We start from the raw sequence: 12,644 nt of genomic DNA on the forward strand, positions 1-12,644 counted from the left end.
TAATTCAGTCCAGGTTAATTGCTAGAACATTGATTAGCTCTTTGGACCTTTTTGGATTTAGACTTGATTCAGTGCAATACTCTTTAGCACAGAGGTGCTATAAAGGTGGATGTTGTGGATACTCTGTGGCCGGGAAATGAGTGCTTCCAAATTAACTTTTGCATTCCTAAAGCATATTATTATACCAGTTTGTTATGCAAATGCGCACCAAGTGCATTAAATGAGAATTAGGGCATGGGCGATGTATCAGTTGGCTGAAATTGATGATCCACACTAGTATTTATTCTTTTATTAAGCGGATAGGTAATAAAAATTAAGAAAAATAAGATGTAATTATCAGAACCCAATGCTGCAAAGATACTGTGTAGCTCAACCCCAGTACTACAATATTTAGATTATTAACTGTGAGTTTCTGCTGTGTGTTTGAGTTTAAGAAGTGTGACAGTTGAAAACTGTCTGAAACTGAAAATGTAATGAGCCAAAGAAATTTTTTTTCCAGAGTTCATGGTCCCATATAGAACCATTGTCTTTACTAAAGAACCTTTGAAGAACCATTTTTCGGGTGTATTTAAGATCTTCATTAAATGATTTCAGACATTAAATCATTGACCAGCGTCCACCACTGCATGAGCGATTTAAGCTTTCTGTAATTAAATTGATTAAATCTATTTGTAGATTATTTAAAATTGTGTTATTTAAAATCCAATTTAACAGAAAAAAGCCGTACCTTTCACACCACATCCACTTTTTAGATTATCATGAGCAGCATCACAAGCACACCAACCAGATGAGTCATGCAGGCTGAAGCATTCAATCAGAGAACTTCTGTAAGCAGAAATAGCAAAAGCCCCATTACCTTTTTCATTATACATGATTTGAATTATGTTTTTGATCCATTATACAGGCTTCATAGGAGCATATTCAAGTAAATGTACTTTACTGCGAGAATAATGCAGGAAGGATTCATTCATATGTGATTCCGGGTATGGACTGAAATATTTTTCAAGAGGCTCCTTTCACTGAATATTATTTGCAGCTAATTGAGTGTTTTTTTTTTCCTTTCTTTTTTCGTCATTTCTGGACTTATATCCCCAGACATTTAGAAACAGTAAGTGGGTTCCCTCACATGTGCAGTGTCTCTCTTACTTGACTTTGTTCTCTGTCTCCTTATTGTACTCCCCTCAGGCTATAATTACCTGATCCACCAATGTACTTTCTTCTTTGTTCATCACTCTACTTACTTCACAGCAGTTTGTTTGGTTTGGCTTAAATTATTCATGTAAGCTTCACTTCTCAATCGCGCCAACTTTGGCCTCTTCCTGTGTCGTTGTTTTTTTCATATGTTTTGAGTGCCCCAACTCCTTCACCTTTGCTTGAACTGCTCCTGAAAACATTTCTGTCTGTCTTTGTTCACACGCTGAGTTTTGGAATGATCAAAAACACAGGATAGCCCCTCTGATCCAAACCTGATCTGCTGACATTAAACTGAAAGTAGCTCATAGCAGCAGAGCTTGTTGGGCCCCGTGGTTTCCATTTTGACAGAACTGCTAAAATTGGAACCCAGTGATATGGAGTTGTGCTCAGTTTCTACATTGACATGATTATGCCGTGCTGTTCCTCAGTCTGGTTCTGGCTACTCTGCTGCAATTCCTACATTTTATTTCAGTTGTTTTTTTCATTAATGCTGAGAAGTTTAATTAGTTCATGTCCTTGTTTATATTAAGCAGAATTCATCGCAGCATTTAAAAGACAAAATTTATGTTTTTCTGTAATCTTCCATCAAAATGTAATGACTTCTGCCTGCCTCTAAAATGTCTTCAGAGTTTTATTACCAGAGGGTGGGCAAGATAATATTAACTAATGATAACATGTTTTGCCCCCTATCATCCCACGTATCGCCAACCTTAAGCAGCGATTATTACAGAGATCCTCCCTGAAATAGTGATCCCCTTGGAAATATGTCGTTGTGTGGAAGGAAAATGGGTTACAATTTCTGATTCATGTATAAAAGTATTTATTTTCACTTTGGGAAATAGTAAAAACATGATTATAGAAAGCGTAACGAATGATTTACCATGTTGATCACAGAAAAAAAAAATATGGAATTACAGAAAAAATAAAAACGGAATCCACAGGGCCCCTAAGCTTGTCAAAGCATTTAAACTGTAGCTAATGGAGGCTTTTTGCTTTCTCTCTTTCTCCCTCTTTCTGCCCTTTTCACAGTATTCACCCAGCATGAGGACCACCTACCTATCTATGACTGATGCCCAGATCAGACACTTTGGAAGGGACTTCAATGTGTAAAGCGCTGGTCTCTTCTCCCTTGACGGAGCTTCAGTCACCGCAGGACACTCTCTTTGTTGATATTTGAACCAGGACTGTTCTCTATATGTATGCGACTTCTTCCTCTGTCTTGGTTGAGGAATTCAAGACTTGCAGCTGCTGTGAAGATTTTGCACTGAAATCATTTCTCAGAGGCGGCACTCGCTCCAGACTGAAACCACACAGCCTCTTCGTCCCGAAAGCTGAGGTCTACCAGGTTAATTGTACATCAGCTACCATGTAAAGCCACGTTTTTTGCATTCCCTCAGAATTTGATCAGTGCATAGAAGGCATTGACAGAAAATAGAAAAGGATCTTGCCATTGAGTTTACCACACAAAAGCCTTCAGCTCCACGGTGAGCCTTTCAATCATCCTTCCTGTGGTTTTGTAGTGGAGAATGAACAGACCTCTGACACCAACTTTGAAAAAGAAAAACCTGCACAAATGTCCTCCTTAAGGCACGTTGGCTGTGCGTTGCATTATACAGAACTGTGCCACTGCTGGAGCTTCCAACCAATGAATATTTACCTCATCCATGTTTGCATCCTGGTTATCCGACTTAGTTTATTCTAGCACTGACAGTTGTGTCCAAGGCCCGAACTGTTTGTTAATCACATATTGAAGTAGCTGCATTCATGGTGCCAATTTGAGTATGTGAAGAACAATTTTATTCCTTTTAATCTCAGGCCTGAGAGAACTTCCCTGTATGTTGCCCCATGTAAGATAAAGGCTGACGCAATAGTATTTTACAACCTCAAACATGTAAGTGTACGTGTGGTGGTGTAGTGCGTGAGGCAAGGAGTGTATGTGTGTCTGTATGTTAGCTTGTTGCTTTTTAAGGGTCTGAAATCTTTTGAATTGAAGACGTCATGTCATTTTAGACAAAAAAGACCCAGTGAATGACAAACTGTAAAACGAGTGAAATTGTGCTTAAACTGTCAAGAATATATAGCCAGATTCCTAGCACTGTTCCTTCTTTATGTCTTTATAAAAATGCATTACAAAATTCTTTAAAGTGCTGTTTTTTTTATTGTTTATGTTTTGGAGCAATTTGGCATATGTAAAACTTTATTAAATAAATAATTGGTTTCTTTTATTGTTGCTCATTGTTTTATTACCACCATTTACAGAGCTTATTATAATGGAAAAACTAAGTGCATTTTAATCAACCTGACAGTTTGGTTTATAGTGGTTTTAACTGCATTTGGTCTGAGAGTGGCCAATATAATAATACGTCCCCAACTGTTCCAGATAAATACTTTTCTGAGCACACAGTCTGTATGCAGAGGTTTCAAGGTCAAAAGACATATTTTGTGGATTTCCCAAGTGAAAATAAATTCACGTTATATCTTTTATAGGGAGAAATGTCAATACCCCCTTTTTGCTTGTGTTAGTGCCATTTATTTGCTGAGTTTAACATTGTGGGGAGAGTTAAAATGATAAAATATGCTTTTATGTGCCACTAACAAAAGTTAACAAAAGTCAATGATTAAATGGGCAAAGGTCTATTTTGTGTTCTGTATAGAGGATGTGTTCACTTATTTACACTTCGATTTGAAAATCAACAATACATCATTTGACCAGGGGTGCCCAAATTTTTGCATACAGCTGTTTGACAGATCATTAGTTAGTGCTTAAAGAACATAGAACAGCTGCATGTTTCATTACCAAGAGAGCAGAGTTCGGCCTGGTTAATTGGATTTAGTACAATATGTTTAATAGTACACTTTAAATGTGCCAGTACTGTTTTTTTTCTTGCTCTAAATGATCAAAACGTGCATACTGTGATGCATTTAATGTAACTTGAAAAGGTTTTATGGACTGAGACCAGGCAGGAGGCATTCACATGGCCAAGCAAAGGTAAGCAAACTACTGTTGATATCAAAAGCTGTACAGTTTCTTATGTCCTTAATGTCCTTAAAACATTCCATTCTATTTAATCAGGGGATATATATATATATATATATATATATATATATATATATATTCAGCTTACTACCATGCACCGTCTAATGGCGCTATTACTTTGTATTACTTTGAAACTACATATTTCAAAATAAAAGTATGAATTTCTGCTAACTGAAATGCGACAAAGCCTGCAATATAGAATCTGAACTTACGAAGATGTACCACACCACTACGAAATAAAACTGATGAAATAATGTGAGGGCTCTAGGTTTTCTGTGAGCGTAATATGTGGCTGTGAAAATTAGAAACTGCACCCCCTAAGTAGGGTTGAGATGGTCTCTGTGGGGCGGCAGGGGGCGTGTAAGCGATTAGTAATTACATTTCTAAAAAAACTACTCTCAGCATCACCTCACAGCATTTAATCTACTGCAGTATTGCACTAAATGGCAACATATTCAAATCAGCATGTGGGAGTGTTTGAGATTATTCTTGCTTAGAAAGACAATAAAAAGCAAGAAGCGTGACTCATAGCTGCCAAGGACTTTTATTACTGCTGTGTCAGGTCGTTCTCACACTCTTCATTTGTGTGGTTCATTTGTCTGAAGCGAAGACTGGGGAAAAGGATATCAAACAAGATAATTGCTGGGGCTTTTTTTTTTTTTTTTTTTTTTTTTTGCTGTTGCCAAGAAATTATTCTTTAATAATAAAAGAATTATGTTTTAAATGTGGATTGTAAAAAGCGCCTATTAAAGGGCCCATATCATGGAAAAACAAATGTCCCCGCTATTTATTTATTTATTTATTTAAAAAGTTCACTCTGCAGTCCACACATTCCAGATATGGAAAATAAGCCGCAAACAGCCCGTTTGACATTGATTTATTTTGTAATGTCACAAAAGCCAAAGCACTCATAAATCCAGCTCTTAATTAAACTGAGGTTTAAGCCCAGACTGCTTTTCGAATGAACCACGATGCAGACGTGTTGTGACGTTTCTACGTTACATTATCAGTCTTAAAGGCTCTTAGTGTAATTCCAAGTGATAAAGAGAGATTGGAAAAGGGTAGAAAAAAAATAATGACTTTTTTTAATAATAAAACTACATGAATGCTATAATATAATTGGACCGCTGGGAAAACCATAAAACAGTAGCTAATTAAAATGTAGGATATCGCTTTTTTAACAGAATTCGAATCATAGGAGACTTTTATTTTAAAAGCTTTTGTCCATTGCTCTTAGCAACGGTGGCTTTAACTGCTCTGATCTGAGATCAGCTCTAAAGGCGAGGGTTAGGGGGCCCTCTGATGGTGTGAGCATTCTGGGCAGTGGGAACTGATCCTGGATCAGAGTAAACTCGGCACGCTGAGCCTGTGACCTGCAGTTTCAAGCGCCTCCCTGTTTGTTGTGGTTAATACGCCTGGCTCGCTGGCTGCTGAAACTAGCGAGGCAGAGCATCACTCTGACTCGGACCGGTGTTGAAAACATACGGCATAGTTTTGGAATGCATTCCAGTAAGAACAAGTAATTGATATTTCATAAAAAGAAGCGACCGTAGTAGAGTGGCGGGGATGTTGCTTCGCAATGGGAAACGTTTTCACCAGACAGGGACGCCCGAGTCGAGTCACCGAGCAAGACAGGGCCATTTTGGTAACTAATAACCGATAACGTTAGCTGTGGTTGTGTGTAGCTCTGTGGTGAGAGAACGTTTGTCTGATTGCTTAATTCTGCAGTTCACATAGCTATTAGAGTAACATGTATAACCACATTTATGAAATATGGTTAAGATGATTAGCGTTTAGCTACAGACGCCAGGATTAGTCAGCTGTCCTAGTTCATGTCAGCGCTGTGTTAAAGAGGTTTTGGCAGTAAGAGGTGGACGATATAGCGAAATGCATCACGATTATTATGCATCACGATTTTTTTTAGCTTTTCTAAGGTTTAATAATGAGATGGAACAGACAAAAATACTGTAGAAATGCACAAAAAAATTATTCAGCGTTTCATATTCTGCAATATTCTAAGTCTAATTAAAAAGGAATAGATGTCTCACGTTTTCTTTGTAAAGAATAATCTAGTTTTTCAGTGCTCTTTAAGTACTGACAGTATTTATGATTAGAGGTAGAATTATGGTGAAACATAGGCTAATATCGTGATACCTCAGGACATTTTTATGGTACAGGACGTCACAATGTTTATTTATTTCTGACGTCCAGTAAGTTAGAAAAAATACATCAAATACATTTTAAAAATACATCAAATGCCATGAATCCAGTTACTTGTATTCAACACTTCACATGTTGTGCTGCACTAAATCCAATTAAATCTGACAAATTGTGCCCTCTTTTTAATCAAACATGCAGTTGGGAAGTGATTTCTAGGTAGGAAATGCATTTGTGCTGAAACGATAACCATAACCATTGTCATATTGCCCAGCTCTATCAGAATACACTGAAAAACATCATAATAATGATATGTATCATCATATTGCTCACCACTAGTTGACAGTTAAACACACACCAGCCGCTTTATTAGAAACACCTGCTTTTTAGGTTCTTGTTGCTGGTGTTAAATTAGAGACTAGCCATGTAATATTACAATGTCATTCTGTTAGTTTCTGACCACTGGATATTTTTGGGTGGTGGATCATTCCCTGCAGTGAAACCTAAAAAAACTGCTGCGGTGCCTGATACGCTCGGCATCAAGCCACTGCTACATTGAGAATGGTTCACCAGCCAAATAATGTCTGGTCATCAGCAGTCCTGTGATCAGAAACTGACCAGTGATGCCAATAATGGATGTGAAGCGTGACTGACAAATTGTGTATGACAGCAAATGGACTGTAGTCTGTAACTTCATACCTAAAAAGTAGCCCTATAAGGTAAGTAGACCTCATTCAGTAGCCACTGGTAGTTTCTTAGCTAATTCCCTTTTATTCTCCCGGTTTACACTGTTCACTGGCTGTTGAAAGAGTTCAGCTTGAATGTCTGTGTAGATGGGGCACTGATTTGTTTCTGTTTGCTTCATAAAGGTGTGCCTTGTTGTTTGTTCATTCTTTCTGCTTTAGCCTGCCCTTGCTTTGTTTCCATATGTTTGTTCAGCAACTGAAACAGCAGCGAGATAAGCTGAGGCAGTACCAGAAAAAACTCACATTGCAGCTAGAGAAAGAGAGGCTTCTGGCCAAACAGCTCCTAAAGGATGGGAAGAAGGAGTAAGGCTGTAATTTGATTTCTCTCGCAGATTGTGTTACATGATAAGCTATTCATTTATTCCATGTCTTTATTATCCTTTATATCCCCCAGTTGTATCTCAGTACCTGGGCTTTGAAAATATACGTTGAAGAGACGAATTGCTCCTCAAAGCCTGCGTACTGAATAACGTTTCACATAAATCATAGCATGGACGAAATGCTGTCTGCAAGATGCTCGGGGAAAGTTACTTGTTAAGAGGATGTGATAGCAGGTTCCTATGCTCTCATTGCAGAAGAGCTCTTCTACTGCTCAAAAAGAAGCGCTACCAGGATCAGCTCCTGGACAAGACTGAGACCCAGATAAGCAACATAGAGCGCATGGTGAGGTTCTTCTGCTCTTCAGACACTGCGTCGATCCAAATGAATGGCATACTTCACTCGATAGACACGCCGTACTCCCATTTCCACTTTGTGTTGTAGCAGAACGCATTAGTTCGTAGTGCATTGTGCATTGGTTGCAATCAGTACACAAAAAATGTGTGAATTTAATGTTTTCAGGTTCAAGACCTTGAATTTGCTCAGATTGAAATAAAGGTCCTGGAAGGTCTCAAGGTTGGCAATGACTGCTTGAAGAAAATGCACGAGGTAAGATCAGCAATGAGGATTTTTAAGGGTCCAAGCACCAAAGGTGCTGGGAACCAATTGTTTTGGATAGAATTTGCCTTATTCATTGTTGTTATTAGTCATTTATGACTGTCTGTAACATCCTAATGTAAAAACATACGTTTGTCTTTTTTCCTTTAGTTTTTAAATGTAAGAATTACAAAAACAAAACATCAAATTTAGCGAATGGGTCAAAATGTTTCGCTTTCTTCTAGGGCTTAATTCGTGAACGATACTTGTTTCAATACCTTCTTTTTAATAGACCTCTAAAGTCGTGATATCAGTCTGTAGTGGGCATTATTCCCATATTAAAACTCCAGAGAATGCTACTTTCGAACATACCTGCTAAACAAAATAGTTGTTAAGAAGTTTAAATACACTAATACCGCTGACATCATACCTCACTATCCCCCCCAATCAATCAATAAATAAATAAATAAATAAATATTCCTGGGCGAGTATTCCTTGGCCACTTCACCACCACCACCCCTCTTTCACGGGACATTTTTCTTTTTCATTTCACTATTAATGTCATAACTCATGATTTATGACCCGACAAGTATAAGGTGATGTAGTACCACAGCCCCCCTCCAAACACCACCCCAAACTCATCCCCCGCTTTGAGTGAAAGAAAAGACAACTGACAAAACAGAAGAAGTGAAGAGAATGAAATAAAATGAAATAGTAATAATAACAATAACAATAATCAGCAACGGACAGAAAAGAAGGCTTTGTCGTGGTTAAGCTGCTTTGTCCGTAGTAGACAGTCTGGGTGGCTAGTGTTGTTTCATAATAGTGTTGCAGTTTAATAGTAAATCAGTGTTAACTCGGTCGCGGCATAGATGTAGCAATATTTATATTTTGACTGCTGAGCAGTTTTGTGATTCAGATGATCTGTTTGCCATTTGGTTTTCCCACGGAGGAAAAACTGCTTTGACAGAGTACCTTATGTGGCCGTAATTCACAGCATTTAGATGTCTAACACAGACCGAAAGTAGATGTGGTCTAAACCAGAAATGAGTGTGATGTGCTGGAAGTCGTTAATTTCACTAATTATACAGCTCCGACATTTAATAGCATGCATTTGTAAGGTGATGCAGTACCAAGTACCAATCTTGGTTTTGGAGCAAACATGCATTTTTGGGCTATGGATGCTGATTAGACTGACTGCTTAGTTACTCATGGAATTTTTTGATACTCTGTAATATTTCTCATGCTCAGCCCTACTTTCTTACACTTCCTAAGTTCACTCCACTCAGAAAGGTTTTGGGACATCTGTGTAAGGGTCATTGTTTACAGATTAAACGATTACAGATTAAGACTTGCTTAGAAGAGTACAGCTGACACAGCCTGTTCATTCATAAATAGCCACACCATTCCTGAAATAGCCCCTGACAGTGAACTGATGGAATGACGAAGGCTTGTTGCTCTATTTTATTTCATTTCAGTTCAACAGAATGTCCTGATTTTAATTGGTATTTTGTCCCTTTAGGTCCTGTCCATTGAGGAAGTGGAGAGAATAATGGAGGAGACGCATGAGGCCATAGAATATCAGAAGGTTTGTTTCTTTGTTTCCGACAACACAAATAGCTACTGTTAATAGTGTCTCACAGTACGTGTAAAATGCATTTCTAATAATGGTCACTTTCTGCTGCAGATGTTTTATTTTCTCCTGCAGTCTGTCCTTTTTTTCCTGGCCCAGCTAAGCCAGTGACCGTTGTTAATTGTACTCTTACAGCAAATTGACGAGATCCTTGTAGGCTCTCTGACCCAGGAGGATGAAGAGGCTGTGCTTGCAGAGCTGGAAGCCATCACTCAGGTTGGACTATGACTGAATTGTATTGCTTATGGTAATTTGACTCAGATGGATGGTCAGTGATGCTGTAGCATGTCTACAGGTGAAGAGTTTTCAATAACCTGGGTGACTTAATGCTCCTAAAAACAATCTATATAATGGATAACCCATTTAAAATGGCCCATATCATGCAAATCTGAATGTCTTTCTTCTTTTTTTTTTCATGGGAATAAACATGTTTAGCACAGTATGTAAACAGTGTTAAAGTTTTAAAGCAGACCATTTACATACCAGTCCATTTGGTTCATATATTGAAACTAAGCTGCAGAAATTACAGGTTTGGAGTTCAGTGATGTTGTAATGCCACTAAACCCAGTATATTTACATGACGTACTGTACAGAAGTCCATGATTCGATTTGATTTCCAGTCAAAATGCCATGAAAAAGAGACATAAAACATATATTTAACAGAAAATTGCGCAGAAGCTTCAAGAACTAAACATTCAGGTCAGGATTTAATGTGTTCACTCTTTACCTTTATTATTGCTTCTGTTATTTTCAGACTTAGTTTTTCAAAGTCCAGTCTTAGAAATAAATTGCATTTTCTGCTTCGCACAACACTAAATACACATTTGGACTCCAACATCTCAGACGTCCAGCTTGAGTGTTCTACAGATTATCGTCTTGTTTTACTTTTCTCAGTAACAGCTTCTTGACAGCTATCTTTTTCAGTGTTGAGTTGCCTTCACACAGTGGAAGGATGGACAGAAACACCTGTGGATTTTTTCAGATCTGAAGCAAGAGTGGAGCTTGATTTTTTCCTCTCGCTCAAAGATGAAAGCTTCAAGTACTGGCTATTTGTTAGTGACTGTTTTGGAGGTCTAGCAGGTCTTGAACGGTTGTAAGAAGGACCATTTGTCTGTAGAGCTTTTAATACTTTTTGATTTTTTTTTTCTTCTTTTTTTTCACTTATTTTCTTTTGATTTTCCCCTGTCGTGAAAGTGGATTACTTTAATCTTCTCAGTAATGCCTCCTGAAAATGACTAGTACTTAATAGCAGTTTTGACTGGAAATTAAATACATTAAGGCCCTTTTAACCAGCGTGATGAATGTTAGGCTATATTGTCTGTCCCCATCAAGTTGACCTTCTCTTCAGAACATGTTGAATGAGGTTATGTTTAAATGACATTTGAAGTATTTTAAGTGGCTAAAAAAGAGATATTTCCGTGTTTAATTCAGTTAGCATGCTCAAGTGATTACACTTTTTAAAAATTTGTCCCATAGTTTTGTGTTGGGCCTTACGATACTACATTTTGTATTAAAATCAAAATTCTAGTCTTATGAAATATAACTGACGTAGAGTTGCTATGCTGTCAGAGTCATCAGTACTGCTGTAGCAGAAATGGATCCATCTTCTTTTGCAGGGTGAAGATGTTTCACTTCCGGAGGTGCCCACTGAGCCCCTGCCCGCAGTGCCCAGCGCCGAGAAGGGTGGGAGTCTGTTAGAGTCACTATCTGAAAATGCCATTATAGGGTGGTTCCTGTTTCCTATTTTTCACTTGTCTTTGTGCTGTTTTGTCTTTCAGAGAAAGAGCCTGCAGAAATCAAGCAGGATAGAGAGATGCTGGCAGCATAGTGACACCATGTTGTCTTGTGATTATGGTTTGATTAGAACCTCAAGCATCCCTTCTCTTTGAACTACGGAGACAGCATTAATAGAACATGAGTACTCTGTCCTTTTCTGTCAGTTATTTCCATGAACCTTCATGCACCTTTGACTCAGTGTGTGCATCTAGTTTCCTTTGATGACACAACTAAGGTTGGGCTATAATTGATTCACTGGACTTCAGTGGTTTCTGAACATTACTGACTACTGGCTTTGAAAACGTCTGTCAGATTTGAGTCAGTGTTTATTTGACGCCCTTTTGGCAGCAACTTAAGTTTTATTAACTTTAGTAGGGAATAATTTGATCAGCACCCACACCAATTTTTGGCAATCAGTGGTAAGCATAAAATCACTACATGATATTTAACACCTTTGGAGCTGTGACCTTTGAAACTTTTGGTTGATGGTTATAGTCTTAACTGTTTGACATTTGTGGGATATATGCAGGCATTTGAAGGATGTTATCTCAGTTAAAGTGAATTATTATTCATTTTTAGCATATTAATTATTTTAAAGTAAATGTCACCCAGCTATCTGGGAAACTGACCGTTTTGTCTTTAAAGTAAGATCCATATCAGTATTCCTGATGAATGTAGTTGGCCTTTTCTGTTCAGTATTGTGCTGTAATAGCATGACCACCAGGGGGATCTGTGTCAACATTAGTGCTGTGGATGACTGAGTAGTCAGTCCTTGGTTTTGATTGACGCCTCTGATGAAATCTCATCTTGCAGATGGAGTGTAAATATTCCTGAAAGGTCTTAATCCAGATGACAATGTGAAAATATTTTTGCTTTTTTTGGGGGGAGGGCGGGGGACACACAACTACAATGTTTCACATCCTACACCATGCTCAGTATGTACTGTACAGGTGATTTATTTATAAAACCCACTTTGATTATCATTTGTGACAGGTTCTGGTACATGGCTTTGCCATACTGTATAGACAGTTTGGTATGTCTTGTAATGCTCAGCTGTTAAAATAGGGAAATAAAGCATCAGATTTTGTAACTGTGTTTCTTTGGTTGGATGGTCAGAGCACAGGCTTCCTATTCCAGTTATTATGAACCAACTCGGGCTTTGTGGCGAAGGTTAGTATGCAGCATT

General features: G+C 38.0%; 2 protein-coding genes across 3 annotated transcripts in view; both read left to right on the forward strand.

Annotated features, from left to right (window-relative positions):
• The window catches only part of ttyh2l (tweety homolog 2, like), a 53,127-nt gene extending 49,703 nt beyond the window's left edge, over positions 1-3,424 (forward strand). Inside the window, exons 14-15 of one of the 2 annotated variants that reach the window (XM_017705951.2) lie at positions 1,096-1,108; positions 2,224-3,424. In XM_017705951.2, coding sequence (XP_017561440.1) covers positions 1,096-1,108; positions 2,224-2,264 — 54 coding nt within the window. In that variant the 3' untranslated portion in view covers positions 2,265-3,424. The remainder of the gene's footprint in view (positions 1-1,095; positions 1,109-2,223) is intronic. The other variant, XM_017705950.2, reaches the window with a different exon arrangement.
• A 2,209-nt stretch (positions 3,425-5,633) lies between these two features.
• Positions 5,634-12,548, forward strand: LOC108432238 (charged multivesicular body protein 6). Its single transcript, XM_017705953.2, has 8 exons — positions 5,634-5,876; positions 7,328-7,437; positions 7,710-7,797; positions 7,975-8,061; positions 9,572-9,637; positions 9,818-9,898; positions 11,299-11,365; positions 11,461-12,548. The coding sequence occupies exons 1-8, from the start codon at positions 5,811-5,813 to the stop codon at positions 11,508-11,510; spliced, it is 615 nt and encodes a 204-aa protein (XP_017561442.1). The 5' UTR covers positions 5,634-5,810; the 3' UTR covers positions 11,511-12,548.
• The last annotated feature ends 96 nt before the right edge of the window (positions 12,549-12,644 follow it).

Source organism: Pygocentrus nattereri, chromosome 14, assembly GCF_015220715.1.
Source record: "Pygocentrus nattereri isolate fPygNat1 chromosome 14, fPygNat1.pri, whole genome shotgun sequence".
NCBI lineage: Eukaryota > Metazoa > Chordata > Actinopteri > Characiformes > Serrasalmidae > Pygocentrus > Pygocentrus nattereri.

Bases quoted from the DNA above. Each gene is read 5' to 3' on its own strand.
- LOC108432238 (XM_017705953.2), top strand. From the start codon at position 5,811: ATGGGAAACGTTTTCACCAGACAGGGACGCCCGAGTCGAGTCACCGAG. The intron at 5,877-7,327 runs GTAACTAATAAC...ATGTTTGTTCAG, and splicing joins AGCAAGACAGGGCCATTTTG to CAACTGAAACAGCAGCGAGA. The intron at 7,438-7,709 runs GTAAGGCTGTAA...CTCTCATTGCAG, and splicing joins CTAAAGGATGGGAAGAAGGA to AAGAGCTCTTCTACTGCTCA.